This window comes from Parasteatoda tepidariorum, chromosome 5 (genome assembly GCF_982258835.1).
Source record: "Parasteatoda tepidariorum strain Cologne lab strain chromosome 5, Ptep-v5.0, whole genome shotgun sequence".
Taxonomy (NCBI): Eukaryota; Metazoa; Arthropoda; class Arachnida; order Araneae; family Theridiidae; genus Parasteatoda; species Parasteatoda tepidariorum.
In genome coordinates this window covers 306818-323337 of record NC_141759.1, presented here as the reverse complement: position 1 = coordinate 323337, position 16520 = coordinate 306818, and the positions used below count along the sequence as shown (strand labels likewise).

Here is a 16520-nt window from a genome sequence, read left to right as displayed (position 1 = left end):
TAAAAGGCATTTTGCTGAAGAAATGTTGCTCTGTAAAAGATTAGAAAGCACCACTACCTCCAAAGATATTATATAATAAGCTAAAAAAACTACTTAGATGTCAATAATATACTAATGAAAAATATAACATCTTGTGCTGCAGATGGTGCTCCTAATATGATGGGCAAGAAAAATTGCTACTTAAAATTGATGAAAGATGAGAATCCAGAAATGATTCTTGTGCATTGTGTTATTGCATAGGGAATAAAGTTGTGCATAGGGAAAACTTGGTAGCTAGAAACATCTCGCCTGCTCGAAATGAAGTACTTACATTCAGTAATAAAGTGTATCGATGCTATTAAAGCTAATGCCAAGTGTGAGCTCCTCTTCAAGCCGTTTTGTGAAGAACAAAATGCAGACCATGTGAGACTTTTACTTCCTTCTGAAGTAAGATGGCTCTCTAAAGGGAACTGCTTAAAAAGATTCATGGAACTGCTTGAGACTCTTAGTGATTTTTTATGCGACAAGCCTGATATGAAGTATCTGTTAACAGTCGAAGGTAAAGCATTTGTGAGTTATTTTGCCGATATCTCTGAAAAACTAAATATATTAAATAAGCAACTTCAAGGAACAAATAGAACTCTTGTTGATACAAAAACGAAGATATTTGGTTTCATTACCCTTATTGAGTTAAGTCTGAAAACAAAAACTTGGATCAGTTTAATTGTCCCCAAAAATTAAAAGTAAATGATGCCGCTTTTACTTGTTATTGTCGATGATCTGAAAATTCTATCGGCTGATTTAAAAGAAAGATTTTCTGATTTAAAACAAATAGATTTTTCAACACGGATGATGCAGCCAATGTTAGTGCATTTGTCTGTTATATGAAATATGCAGTATCAAGAAGAATTCTCAGAAATGCAAAATGATAAGTCAGTTAGAACTTTATTTTACATAAAAGGAGTGATGGCATGGCTTTGTGAGGAAACAGAAATCAAATACCCAAATTCAACCAAATATGCAAAAAAACTATTGTTACTGTTTCCATCTTCATATTTAACTGAATGTGGATTTAGAGCTGTAAATGATTTACTGGTAAAAAAAAAGGAAATCGCCTGGATATAACACAGTGGGGAGACTTGAGGCTGAAGCTAACCAAATTGGAAACTAACATAAAATCTCTGTGCAGCAAGCGCAAGGATCTCTCTAAATTAAAATATTAAATTATTATAGAAAAATCTTTATGAAAATTATTTCGAATTTGAATTTTAGTTTTTCATTATAAGTCGAAATTTTACTTACTGTGTTTCGTCAACAATTTTCAAGAGATTTCTCACTGAAACCTATCATTTAAGTTTCTTATGTGAACAATTCAATTTTTTAATATTAAAAATTATGTGTATGTCACATAGGGGGGCATAAGAATTTTAGAAAGGCTTGAGTGAAGCACGGCACAAAAAAGGTTGGGAAACACTGATATAGAGCAATCATGATTGCTCTATATGGTACTATTTTGCACCTAGCAAGATTCTTTTCATCAATTCATTGTATTTTAAAAAATTATTTTAGTTATATTTAGATTATTTATCATCTGATAAACATAAAATTCAAGTGTTTTTTGGTATTCATTTACGTAATCTGTTTGCGATTGTGATGCATTTGAATTGAGCAAAATTGTACATGGTAGTACAATTTTACATACATTTGAAAAATTATGATAAAATTATCGAAATACATAATTTCCTTTCTGATTCTAAGAAATCTTGCATATATTAATTCATCGAATATTTTATAATTATTTTAAAGATGTTTTAAATGTCTACTTATTATTTTGTTATAAAACCTGTTATTTAAACAGATGCGTCAACTCTGCGATTGAGCACACAGTCAAATTTCATGCAGCGTATCTGATGGTGAGGCCTTTCTGATGAAAAACTTTTCTTTTCTTTGTTGTCAAATTTGACAGGTGCAGCTTATATCCTATGATGGCATATCTCCGCATATGAAAAACCATAAAAAGATGCATGTAATAAAAAGGAAAACTTACGTTGTCCCCACCTGCCTGTCTTCGGATTGAGGTAATTGGGGAAGAGACCCTGAGGTTTGTCCATCTTTGCAAGGACTTCTCGAATGTGGTTCACTTTCTCTTTGTAGACGGGGTTGCCCGTGATGTCACTGAGGTAGGTGAACTCCAAATGCATAGTCCCAAACTCCGCAAGAATTGAGCTTGAGCTGGAAGCCCATGCGTAGTTCTTACTTGCACCACTAAGAAAAATATAACATTATTGTAATGATCTGAATTAAATTTGACAGATGGTACTGTAGTACTTTTTTAAAATTTGCATTTGGAATTGAGTAAATAGAATATGAATTTATTATTTACTGCTGTCTATTAATTCAAGAGACAGACACAATTCTTTGTTAAGTTACATAGCAATCAATGACAATAAAATATATGTTGTTTTATTAAACAGCAAATTTAATATAAATGATCAAAAATGCTCAGAGCCAATGTCTTTAATGTCACGAGCCTCTTGAGTGAACTGTAAGAGCTTAATTGAAACTGTGAAAACATGAATAATATCATGAATGCTATCATCACTTTTTAAAGGTGTTTTGTTTTTGAATAAAGCATTTTTTAATTCATATTTGTTTATTTAGATTAAAATTTGCAGTTCATTTGAATAATAGTTTTTCATTATTAAACTTGAAGTACAAATAAGAAACATTTTTTATTAGTTGACAGACACAAACATTGCTTTTTTTTCCTCCTTCAACTTTATCACAAACATAATAACTTTACCTCAAATAATATATCTGTAAATTTAATTAAAATACAGCAAGTAATGTTGCTTGTTATTCAAATGTTAATTAAAATATTATGAAACTTTACCTAAATTTGCCCTAAATTATGAGAGAATGTTAGCAATGTTTTTGAACACACAATCATGATATAGTAATTTCACTTTCTTTCTCAAATGTTTTCTCTTCTTTGTTCTGGAAGAAGAGGTTACAACAATGGTTCCCTGCATTCCGGGACTTTTAAAGAAATAAAAAGAACATAGCAAATGTTTGAACACATACCTCTTAATATTGACGAGTGCATAAGGTATTCCGGTGGGAGTATTGAAGGCAGGAAGAAGTTTCTGAGCAATGTGTTCAGCCTTTTCTTTGAACATCTGACAAGAAAAAAGTTGTTTCGTTATAACATATTGTTTAGAGTATCGATGTGCATCTTTATCAGTGAAGACATGTTTATTCATGTTGTAACAAATACAAAAATTATGTAAACATTAATGTTCCACTTAGTGTATTTATTGGCAGCATAATTTTGTTTTTACTTATGGAATTTGTAGTAATAAAAGAATAATAATTCTCATTATCAATTTTTAAGAAAAAGAAACTTCAAAAACATTCCACAGGAAGAAATTTGTGTCTAAAACTCGGACGAAGGACCCCATACCCATGCTTGCAAGTTTTTGACAACCTTATGTATAACCATGGTTTTATCTGTAATGTCAAAAAAACCTTTTTGACATAAATTTCGATGCATCAAAACCCCAAAATTTTGGTGTAAGGATAATTATTAGCTATTATAAATAAGAAATATATATAAATATACATATAAAATTATAAGATCATTTAATTATTCTCTTGAATTATTTTGACAAACTCTCTTTTGACTATTTCTGTCAAAAAATTAAATTTTCGTGTAGCAAATATGAAAGAATCATAAGTAAAAATGTGCGAATAACAATTTATCCAATCAGTTAATTTGTTAAACTATTGAAAATAAAAAATCAGAAATAATAAATAAAATAAAACATTTTCATTCCATTTATTAAATTTAAACGTAGTCAGCAATTTAAACCAAAAAAAATTTTTAACTTTTTAAATACATAAAATAATTTTTTTTAAAAATTTTCGAATAATAAAATTTTAGTATGAAAGCACTAGTTTATATAGGAATCAAATTTCATCCTTTAATAAATTAACACCATGAAAAAACGTAACGGATAAATAAACTATAGAAATTATAATCTAGCAAAGCTTTCTTTTAGTTAGCAAAATGAATAACTCTAAATGTGATAGTCGCAAATAATAATAACACAAGTTAAGAAAGAAAGTGAGAGTTTGCTTACCACATCACCTGTCATAGCATAGCATGAAAGCAATCCTCCCACAAATCTGATGTTGGTTTCAAACACAGATATTTCTGCACTCTGAAAATAAAAGGATTTTCCTTTTAATTCAGTACAAATTTATAATATTCCCCACACATAATTCAATAGTTAGTGAAGAATATGTTTTTATTTGAATTTATACACTTCAGAGAGCAATTTTTTAATTTTTAAAATTAGTACATTAAGTAAAACAGTGAACAAAATAATAGCTTTCTTTTAAAAACTGATTTAATTATGATGCACACGAGGGTGGAAAGAATAGGACGTAAAACGATGATAGCTAGAAGTAAAAAAAATTACTTATTAGCTACAACCAATGTGAAAATCCAAAATAATAGAACTGTAGTTTTTCTGATTAGCAGATCAAAAAGTCTAGAAAGACAAATCAGGCTGATATCTAATCTTATTAGTAGTTAACATAAAAATATGATTTACCCCTGAGACAGTGAATCAGTATTTTATTTTCTTACTTAACAGTGCATGAAAAGAAAAGGGTTTCTTAACAACATGGATGGCCAATATCTTATACAATGTGAAAAACTGTTTGGAAGAAATAGGTTTCTTGCAATACAATTGGAAGAAATAAAATAATTTTTTTTTTTAATAATTTAGAATTAGAAAAAAACAGTTTCTAAAAAAAAAATATAATAATAATATAATAAAAAGTATTTATAAAGTAAGGTTTGCATAAATAGGTTTCTTGCAATACAAGTGGAAGAAATAAAATAAAATTTTTTTAATAATTTAAAGTTAGAAAAAAACAGTTTCTCAAAAAATAAATAACAATAATAATATAATAAGAAGTATTTATAAGCCAAACTTGTTGTTTTTAACAGTTAATACTGTAATTTAGTTTAAATTATAGTAATAATTTCTAAGCTATTTAATTATTGCAAAAACTTAAAAGAAACAACAGGAAAGAAAAATAAATTTAATGAATTTCCTAATAAATAAAAATACTTGTGGTTATTCAGCATTTTGCATAAATAAGAATTCCAGAACATTATTTTGTAATTGTAAATGGAACTGGATTAAAAAAGAACTCAAATAAATTTCATAAATACCACTAAATTAAATCATATACTAAACATAAACATTACTACAAATCATACATTGTATTCACAATTATAAATAGCATTCAAATCTTTATAATCAAATACTGATAAGTACGAAGGCTAATTATTAAATAATATAACAAATACATTTAAAAATTCTGTATAAAAATAAAATAAATACAATAATATAATTATAATAGATATAAGGATAAAAGTTGTAGATTTGATCAATGAAGCCCAGTCAAGTCTTAAAACACTGATGCAACACATGAAAGCATTAAGAACATCACTTAATCTAAGTGAGCTGTCTTTTCTGAAAACTATCTTAGAAAATATGCATCACAGGAGCTTATTTTGGTATTTTTCAAGATTAACTTTTTGTATTATCTCAGACATTTTAAGGCATAACACTGTTTGGGTATCAATTTTTTAAATTAATTAGAAGAGAGTATCCTAATGTTGAGACAAGTCCTTTTAAGAGTGATGGGCCAACTATTCAGTACTGTAACAGTACAAATTAGTACTTTTTAATATTATTTGGTCAAAAATTTAACCTCCAGACTATGGCTTGGGATTTTACTGAAAGTGAACATGGAAAGCATCTTGCATATGGAATCGTAGCCTATGACTCAGATATAAATAATGCGTAAATCCTTTTTTCAATGTTTATCTGCCGCAAAATTAAAAGTTTTTTTTAAAAATTTCTGAAGCAAATATTATTATCATAGATGACCTAAAATCAAAAGATACAGCAGTACCACTGATTCCAAATCTGATGAAATTACATCAGCTCATTTGGAATGTTATCTTCAACTTATTTCACGCTTGGCTTCCCTTACAGTTCTGAATCATCACTTAAAGATCCCTGCTTTAAGAGCTTAGGTTGCAGTTCTGTATGATGAAAAATGATTCCCTGGTAAACTTTTAATTATAATTTTTAATTAACATTGCCAATATAAAATCTACTATAAAATACTTACTTACTATAAAATCTGTTTTTAACAGGTTTAATTGAAGAAATAAGTGATGAAAAACTTAAAATAGATTTCATGTTTAAAAATGGAAACCGATTCTATTGGCCAATTAAACCAGATATTCGAGAAGTAGCAATGGGTAAAATTTGTGTTTTATCATAAGTCCCCCCTAGTCAAGATATTTTATTATGTGAGATATAGATTCAAAAATGAAAAAAATTTCATATGCCTAAATATTTTTTGTCTTACTAAAATCTAAATAAATTCTGTTATTCATTCAATATCTTATTATTGGTTATTTATTTTGATAACTGGAATCCAATTTTGAAGTAGAAAAAATAAATGTTAAATAATTTCAACTTGCTCGGTGGGCAATGTTGCTCGCCTCCGTGACATTGGTTCACAGGTGCCCACTGGGTAACGTGAAATGAGCAACAATTCTGGCATAGTATAGACAAAAGAGTCAAATTCAGTGCCTGCCATTGGGGGAAAAAAAAAAATTCAACTTTTTCATAATGATGAATTATTTCATGTTTTGTGAATTATTCCCCTTTTCCACTAAATCATTACCCTGTGAGAATTTTTAAATTTCAATTAATAAGACTAATTTTCTAGAATTATGAATTGTCAGTGATATAACCTGCATAAACTCACATTTCGGGGTTTAAAGTTATTAATTAAATAAAAATTACATACATTCATATTTTATAAAATTAAAATCGATGTCAGAGAAATACCTCTTTTTTTTCTCCAGAGAAAGACTTATTATTTTATACACCTAAAAAAGTAATTATTTAAAATAATATTAAAAATTCTTTTAATTATTTCATATTGGTATGAAATATCTATTATAATATTGAAAATAATCTAAGAGTTATTTATTAAATTTAAATGATTTATTTAAATAGGGTATGCATGAGAAGTATTTCATCACAAAATCAAAAACAAGTAATATATATATTAAAAAAAATATTGAAAAAAAAATGTAAGGTCAACAAAGAAAATTTTTTATTTTAGTTACTTTTTATTAAATATTTTATTAATTATTAAATTTTATTTATTACAATTAATATAAATATGTATATAGGGGAGAGTTGGATAAAACGGGATAGTCGGACAAAACGGGATACGTCGCCTAGGGACCAGACTACTGTAGCTATCGAGTGGACAACGACAGAAACGAGTTATTCGACCGTGATTATATTATTCTCGGTGCGTCCCGCCTCGAGATCACTATTTGACAGAAAGTTATAAGTCTCAGAACTTTTTTACTCTATTTTTTTGCCATTTTCTACATTTACGCGCGTTGTTTTTTTACATTGTACTGTGTACATATATGGGAATAAAATTCCGGTGAGTATTAAATTTGATTAACCATTTATTTACCAATATTTTTATGTGCAGTCTTTTTAATTTTCTTTTCACATTTAGGCAGCAGCCATGTTTGTTTCAAAAAGTGTCGGAGTCGGACAAAACGGGACACTTATGAGTTGGATAAAACGGGATAGAGTTTTTTATGTCCCGTTTTATCCACCTATTTATTTGTTAGATTATTACATTTTAAAATAGCCATATATTAATGTAGGCCTAGGCTTTTTGAAAAACTTATTTATAATAGCTACATATATTTTTGAAAAATTTAGTCTCTTTATATAGTAAAGCAAAACTTGTTTAACGTTCATTATTAAAGTTCATTATTAAGTATTTTTTTTTCGACTCTAGTATTTCACATCTTTCTTTAGAACTAACTGTAATGTATTTCTCTGATGAAGAGTTGAGCTTCTTTACATATAAACTTCTTAATTTTCTGGATATCTCAATTCAATCTACATTCAATTCTAAAAAGAATTTCTTCTTTTTGTTTACTGAAGAATTTAAATACTTGATTATTAAAGAGTCTTTCAGGGATGTTGCGACATCAATGGAGAGCTAGTTTTAATAATTGTTTTAACACGGCTGGACACACATCTTCGAGGGACATCGTAGGAGAAGACCAATCTGCAACATTTTCAGGAAGAAAAAATTAGAACCCTCCTGTTATCCCCCTAAGTTACCTTTTTCAATCCTGTACCTCAAGTAAAAGGACCTCGCCCAGAAAAAATGGCTGATAAAAGAAAGAAAAAAAACTGTAGTAATAACTTCATCTCCATATGAAAGTGAATTAGAAAAGGAAAGGATGATTAAACTACAAAAAATAGCTAAGAGAATTGAAGAAAAGGCTGCTAAGAAATCTCTCTTAAAAGCACAAGGCACATCTCGACAACGAAAATTGCGGAAATAAGCCTTCATGTTTGAAAACTCATAGTCTTTAAAAGCAAATGTAACATAATATTTTTTTGTGTACTTACTTATAAAATAACAATCTATATAAAAGTGTTAGAACAGTAAAATCCCATGAATATAATTTATAGACATTTTGCTTTGCAGTTCTCTGTCAGTTAATTACGCTTTTCACTAAGTTTTATGCAAGAAATTAAACATTGTAAACTCTATCCCGTTTTATCCAACCCAGGTATGCTAAAACGGGATATGTAAGAGTTTGGAAATTAATTTTTTTTTCTACTTCACAGTCATTAAAATTAGTTGAAAATATGTTTTTTGTGTGCTTCAATAAATGTTGTAGCTACAAAAAAAAATAATGTATGGTTTTCCTTAACAGATATTCGGTAGTAAATAAAAACAATAATGGTATCCCGTTTTGTCCAACTCTCCCCTACATATGACAGAATTGCATTATTAATTGGTAAAATATTTATATCCTGCTAAATGTCTTATAAAAGGGAAATTTTTTTTCCCATATAAAACTAAATTAATAAACTCAATTAAATTAATGAATAAATATTTGAAAAAATTGTACTAACAGCAAGTGTCATCCACTACAAGTTTAAAAAAAATGAATTTGAACTTGAGTGGAGAAATAAAAAGCATTTATTAGTAACGATTGAAAATTTGAACAAAATACATAAATATATATATATAGGGAGAGTGTGAACTAATAGAAGGAATTGAAAAATGCAATTAATTGTTCATAAAAAATAACAGTACATTTTACATAATCTAATTAAGTCAGTCGAATAGAGAATAATTAGTTATTTGAAAAGCTATGTATTTATTAGCCTAAATATTTTTTATTCGGACAAATTTATTATTCAGTATAGCAAAAAACTTTTTATTTCTATATTATGGCAAATTGCTTAAAATAATGATAAGAACCCACCTCCTGTCCAAGATTGAGGTTGGCAGCTACCCAGTCTCTTCCTTTCTGATACTCATCCAGTAGTTCCATCAGGTAGAGAGTGTTAAGCCCATCCACTATGGTTGCACCCATTGAAGTTTTGCCAAAAATCCCAGCAGCGTGGCCCCTCTTGGACATTGGACGCAGCTCGTTCTGACCCCATGCATACTGGGCATAGTTGTCCCATGCATGCTTCATCATCTGCAGACAAAACATAAATTAACTCAACATGAAAATAGATAAATGCATTCATTTAAGTTGATTAAATTACAGATTTTGAAATTAAAAGCAGGGTATCTGCTACAATTTAGATTTTCAAATTCATGACTTTTCATGACTAATTCCAAAAATTTTTTTATGACTTAACGAAGTTTCTATTTTCTCTGACAAAAACACAACAATAAATTTAAAAAAAAAAAAACATTATAATAACATTAATTGAAATGATAGGTATAACCAAAACTGTTATATTCTGCATCTTCATATTTATAGATATTAAATTTTAAAAAGAGAGTAAAGAAAGAGTTGAAGCAATAAAACAGCAGAAAATAATACAAAAACAAATAATTTTTCTTCTTTTTTTCTGCAGAATTATATTCTAAAGATACTTTTCTTGTTCATCGGAAAGGAAAGAAATACTCCTGATTTCTCTGTTGTCATTTCAGAATTTTAAAAAAATTCGCCAATGACTGGCTTGCATCAGCTAGAATTTTAAATTGATAAAATAAAAATAAATAAATAAATAATAATAAAAATTCTGAAATCGCAGAAGTTTTAAAGATAATTTGCTCTAGAAATGATGTTTTTTCTTCAATTTTTTGAAAGAACACCATAATTTTTAAAGAACATGATAAAAACATTTTATATTTTAATAAAATATGACTGTGAGTGGAGATTTTGTTAGAAATTCAGATATTCGAAACATCATAAAATTGGGGGGGGGGGGGTTCCATTTTAAAAATTAGATTTTTCAACGTCCTAAATCCATGACTTTCCATGATTTTATTTTAAAAAATAGTTATAATCATGACATTTCATGACAAATTTTGTTCAATACTGAAATTCATGACTTTCCAGGTGCGCGGATACCCTGTAAAATGTAATAATTGCCATCTATTCTCCTGACTAACCCAACAATAATTATCTTGATTCTGTATGAGTTTCATAATTTTTATTAACCTCAGCGCAAAAGTCATTAGTTCATAAATGCATGTACTGATATAAGGAATGTACTGATATAAGGAAATAAAATCCAATATTTTATTCAAGAGAGCAAAGTAATAGTTGTGATGGTCACTTTCCTATTAATTGTAATCAAGACCTGTAAAAAGAACTTTTAATTATTTATTGAAAATTGTACCTTACAATTCACAAATCAAAGACCTGATAATTTATTCCCTTATTATCTATTTAGTGAAAAATAAAAGTTGATACTTTTTATGAAATATACATAAAGGTTTACTTTAGATGTCTATTATTGCAGCAAACTACAATGCCTTTTAAGTTGAATAGTTCTAATGTGATGAAAGCAATTAAAACTGCAGGTTATTCTAATGGCACTATAAGTTGAAAAATATTTTAATATATTTAGGTTGCAAAACTTTCACATCTTCTCTATCAATCGACAGTCCTCTGTGGACCACAGCATTCTTTAGAAATCTTCCATTTTGTTTTCGTCCTCACTAAGTTGTTCTACCTCAGTGATTTAATGTCTTCAATAATGCAGCTAAGCTAAAAGCCGTTTTAGTTTAAGCTTACTTCGAATTTAGGTACCAATTGTTTTAAAATTAAAGAATTGCTTTGAATAATCTCTTTTAAAATGCCATGTCACAAGAATCAATAAATAAACAAATAAAATAAAAAGCTTTTTAGAAAATACTAGTCAGCTATTAATAACATATTGCTAAAAAAATTCAAAAAAGTTGAGAATTTCTATAGTCTTTATATTTAGAAGAGAAAAAAAAAATGCTTAAATAATAAGACTTCTTCTTATTTTAGTTAAATTAAAGATCAAACCACCAACTCACATTCTTCCATTCCCCCGTAAAAGAAATTTATTCCCAATTGTTTAGTCTGAAAAGAATAAGTTAAAAAAATGGTTTACAACATGAATATGCCACTTTGCAGTGAGCAAAATCAAATATTTTTGTCAGAATGTATTTTATACTACAATTGGAAAGCGACCTAAATTGTGTTCCCTTTAATTGTTTAAAAATTAAGATTATTCCATAGATAGTGAGTCAATGGATAACAAAAGTCTGGATAAAACTATTCAAACCACTATTTCTTTTGGTGATATCACTCAATAAACATGAAACACCTTCAATTCTCTAAAAAAGAAAGAGTGACCAGACCACCTGTTCTTACTTAGGAGATCCTTGGTGCATTCAATTCTGGTGCAACACACCTGCATACATTCATAACTTTTTGTAAGATTTTATAGTAAAAACAAGTGGTATTTACGTTTGTCTTGGTTTTATTTTTGATTTAACTCAACAGTTTTCTGGGCATATTAATTCGAAATTCATAAACAGATAAATGCTTAGAAGAGATATTTAAAATTTTGAAGTAAGTGGATAGAATAATTACATCAAAACCACTAATAGCTTAAAATATTCAAAAACCTGGAAAGCACTTTCTTTACAGTAATTAAAAATTGTGATGTAATTCTGAAGACAGGAGAACAAGGCAAACGCCATTGCCACATAAGAAAATTTCAAAATTTAGAAAAAGCACTGAATGATAAAAATAGGGCAAAATATAAAAATATACCTATCGAAAATAAATTAAATGTATTTTTTAAACTTTAACGTATTATATTAATACTTGAATTTCAATGTCAATTATTCTATCAATTCTATTACTCTTTTCTGTGAACAGTATGTTTTTCTCAAAATAAGTTCAGTATTGAGTCATAAGTAAATATTTGATCTAGTTTTGTGCCTTCACGATATAGCGACATAACGTTATAACGTCCGTTTTTGTTTGAACCACAGAGGTCGTTACACCAAGCGTCAACAGTATATATATTTTTAAAAAAATGGAAGCCTTGAGGAAATAGCAAAAAGTGTCCAAAGAGCGATCGGCAAAAACTTGTATGGTCTTGCAATAAAATCGTCGTGAATTGAACGCGGAAATACGCCACGTAACACTTTGTCAAAAAATGATTACTCAAAATGCACGATTTCGTTTTGGAGACTGTTATGTAATATAAGAGTTTTTAAAACCATACGAGAACGACGAAGCGCAATTGACAAAGCCACTTGGAATAGTGTCCAAAAGTGACGATTCAAATGCGCGATCTGTAAGTAAGGAAAAATAATCATTCTAAGAAATTAAAAGTCGGGTAGAGAAGAATATGAGGAAAAGTGACATAACATAGGGAAGGGAAGAAAATTGCGATTAACAAGAACATGGATTGCCAAATTTCATGTATATTTTGAGTCAACAAGTTACATCTCGTAATATTGGGTAGGAAAAAAGTGATAGGTTGGTTACTCAAAATGAAATTCGTAAGCATCGTAATTACGCATTTTGATACATCGTTTGAGAAATTGAAATTTTTAACAACGTGAAAACGTACCATAATGGCTGTGCAGGTGTAATTACCGGAAAGGCGTAATTAGCATTGTGTAATTAGAGCGTAATTAATCGCGTAATTAGCATTGTGTCAAATACGTGTTTGGATAATTCGTATGGTAAGATCATATCTATTGTTTTATAACTTCACTCTCTTAAAAATATAAGGATATCGAGATAAATCAATAGATTTAAAAAAGAAACTGAGTTTAAAATGCCGGAAATGAATTATAATTGTTATAAAATCGGAATTTAAAGTACTATTACATTTTACCTTTACGCACAAATTCTCATGAGACATGAATGAAATTCAGAGAGAATTAGTGCAAAATTAAATACAATTTGAACTGGAGAGCAAGGGATCGAACAGTATTTTACCTCATTAAAAAAAAAAAACAATCACGAAGAAAAAAAGTTTAAATAAATAGTCAACTGTGAGGAAAACAGACTTGAATGCTGTCAAAGTGAGTTTTCTTTCAAAAATTGAATACTAAAAAGCTTCCGTTTGGGAGCTCTAAGCAAAGCTTAATTAAATATAAGCTGAAAAGAATTATCTGCACTTCAATATGGATTTTTAATATTTAGAGATTTATTTACTGTTTGGATGCCAATGTTCCAAAAATAGAACATGGACTTCGAATTTAATAAGCAATTGAAGTCCAAATTACATTATTTACTATACATTTTAAATTTACATTATGCAATATTTTTTGCATTGAGTTCGGTTCCGTTAAAATAATTATTGGATCTTGATATAATTTGTAGAGGTAAATATTGATATAATTTGATGATTGATGAGAAAATTGATTGTTTTGAAATGAATTGAAATGATTTGATTGATGAGAAAATTTATATCATTTGTTGATATCCATCTTCACCAAAAATCCAATTTTTATAATAAGATTAGAATACTTATAAGGCTCTATTGAGAAAAAATAACCCTTTGTTAGGAGAATCAAATTCAAAATTTTAAATTCAAAAATCCAATGTTCCATTCTTGGAACATTGGCGCTTCAAGGGTTCGATTTTTAGATTTCATGTGATTCATAGAGTAATGTAGCGTGCGTTTCATTCAATTAGTACTTATTCAAGATAAATAATGATGTTTGAATGGGGGGGGGGGGAGCGTTGAATGTGTTAGCTTCTTTTGACACGAATTTACAATGGATAGCAGCAGTAAAGCACTCCCAGTGTTTTTCTATTTGGTTGAATTTATTTCAATAGTGATGGTTTTTTAGGGGGCTGTTACACTTTGCCTTAGTTGACAATAACATCAAAGGTTTTTTTTCAAAGGTATTGAATAGATTCTTGTTATCCATAGGTTTTTTTCTTCTTTCCCCTTTCTGATTCTTGTGATTTATTTTACTTCTGTGATAAATATGTTATTATGGAAGAAAGTATGTCCTTTTTTAAGTTGTTTGATTTTGCTTGCTCTAAGCACCATGTCTAAGCAAAGAATGTGGCAGAAACATTTTCTGATTCAGAATTGGAAAAGCTACATATTTTTAGCCTGATGAAACTAAGAGTTTCAATTGATACGTAATACATAGATGAAAGCTTATTATTCCATTTTAAATCATTAGAATATTGCTTTTGAAAGTAAAATTTTAAAAGATGAAGTGCAAATAAAAAAAAGGAAGAAAAAAAAAAGAAAGATTATTATAAAATCGAAAATAAACCAATTATAAAATCGGAAAATAAACTGAAATTAAATTAGCTAACAGAATCGAAAAATCCGGAAGCAATTTCAAAAATATATCATGAGCGAGAGAATTTTTACATCTCTAAAAGCATTTTAAAAACTATTCCCGCATAATGAGTAGAATATCGTATCAAAGGACCGGGATAGCCTGGTTGGCAGGGCGTAGGGCCCATGTACAGTTTGATCCTCACCGACCGAAGACTCCCCGTGTAGTAAATGGTGACTGGCGCACGTTAAATTTGTCGAGTCACAAAGTCTTCCATGTTCGCATAACAAATCAATATGTCTGGGGGTACTGAATAGGAAATGGGTCGTTCTCTGGTTCAGGCCAAACTTACGATGTGTGGATGAATAAATGGATGTATGAATGGGTCCTCCCTTTAAACGAACTGTGACGTGCATGTGGCTGAAGTGGAATTCTTGGCCACAGATGGCGCCACTGAAAAACAAGAAACGCACCCTCTACCTTAAATTCGCAAGGTTTCGCCATACAGGCTTCCCGGTATTTGGCAAGTGGCATTAGAGACAACATATATCATAGACTATTAATATATTTCCCAAAATTATATTTTATATTTTAATGGACTTTTAAGTGGATATTATTTTGTTCCGACCGAAGATAAGTATTGGAACAAAGCTGAAGCAATCTTGACCACAATCAGTATAAAAATGCCCCTGTCCAACGTCAATGTTCTAAAGATAAAGCATCGTTAAAAACGCACTTAAAATTTTTTTCTGAAATATTTCTTAGTTGTCTTTAGATACTCTTTAGTAGAGAATTTATCGAATATCAAGCTATCTTAATCCTTTTCTTAGCTCAGCATTTAAATGGTTCATTAAAAAAGCGTTTTTTTTTTCTCGATGAAAAATATTAAAATCAATTTTCAAACATTTTTACGACAATGCAATGTTTGGAATAACTTTTTAAGTATTAAAAAACGTTACTAATTTTCACAAAAATGTAACATATCTTCAAATAAATAGGAAGCGATAGCTAAAGAGGGATAAACCCAACAATAATTGTTTCAAACTCACAACATTTACAAAAATAACATATCATACACTTAACAGTGTTTATTTCATCAGAACACAATTCTCTCCCATTACACGCAGTGATAATAAACAATCGGTGTTAAGTCAATACATGTGAAACCAACAAATGACGCTTTCTGGAAGAAGTGTCAACAGAAGAGCCTTTTTTAAAGACCTTTAATCAATCTTTTAGTGGCCATTTCAAACGACGTTTAGAAGTGAAACATTTCGGAAAAGCTGTGTAAGCTATCACCAATAAAAATCTAATCAGAAGGCAAACAATGTTTTAAGGTACACAAGGCATTCGGAAAAATACTTTTAAAATGTGTAGGTACTTATACCAATAGAAGCATAAATTCATGTCTGAAGAGTTAATAAATATGAAGAGGAGGGCCAAAATAGACAGAAGGAAAATAAAATGTTTATTAGAAGATATTGAGGAGTGGAATACATTTATTTAAATTATTTTTAATTTCACAATTAATATAATTCCTTATGTTCCATAGAGCTTAATTTTTATTATTGCCATTTGTGGGCGATTCAAAGTTTAAAAAATTTTCGTAAATTATAATTAATTTATATTAACTAGCACTTTGATCTGTGTAGTTTTCATACAAAATATAATTTTCAAAGTGATGCGTAGTGACACTAAAAGCGTCATTATAATAGAATACCAACAGCACTCAACCTACACTAATTATAAACCAGAATTGGACACACAATTTAAAAAATAATGATAATTTTTCCCATTTTGTTTTTAAATGTACGTATATTATTTTT

At 28.8% G+C, this 16520-nt stretch overlaps 1 protein-coding gene across 1 annotated transcript in view; it reads right to left on the bottom strand.

Annotated features, from left to right (window-relative positions):
* Nucleotides 1–16520, bottom strand: part of alpha-Man-Ia (alpha-Mannosidase class I a) — a 50685-nt gene that overhangs the window by 18516 nt on the left and 15649 nt on the right. The window contains exons 2-5 of the mRNA XM_016070044.5: nucleotides 9410–9628; nucleotides 4122–4202; nucleotides 3064–3158; nucleotides 2027–2244 (exon numbers count right to left, since the gene is read on the bottom strand). Of these exons, the coding sequence (XP_015925530.1) occupies nucleotides 2027–2244; nucleotides 3064–3158; nucleotides 4122–4202; nucleotides 9410–9628 (613 nt within the window). The remainder of the gene's footprint in view (nucleotides 1–2026; nucleotides 2245–3063; nucleotides 3159–4121; nucleotides 4203–9409; nucleotides 9629–16520) is intronic.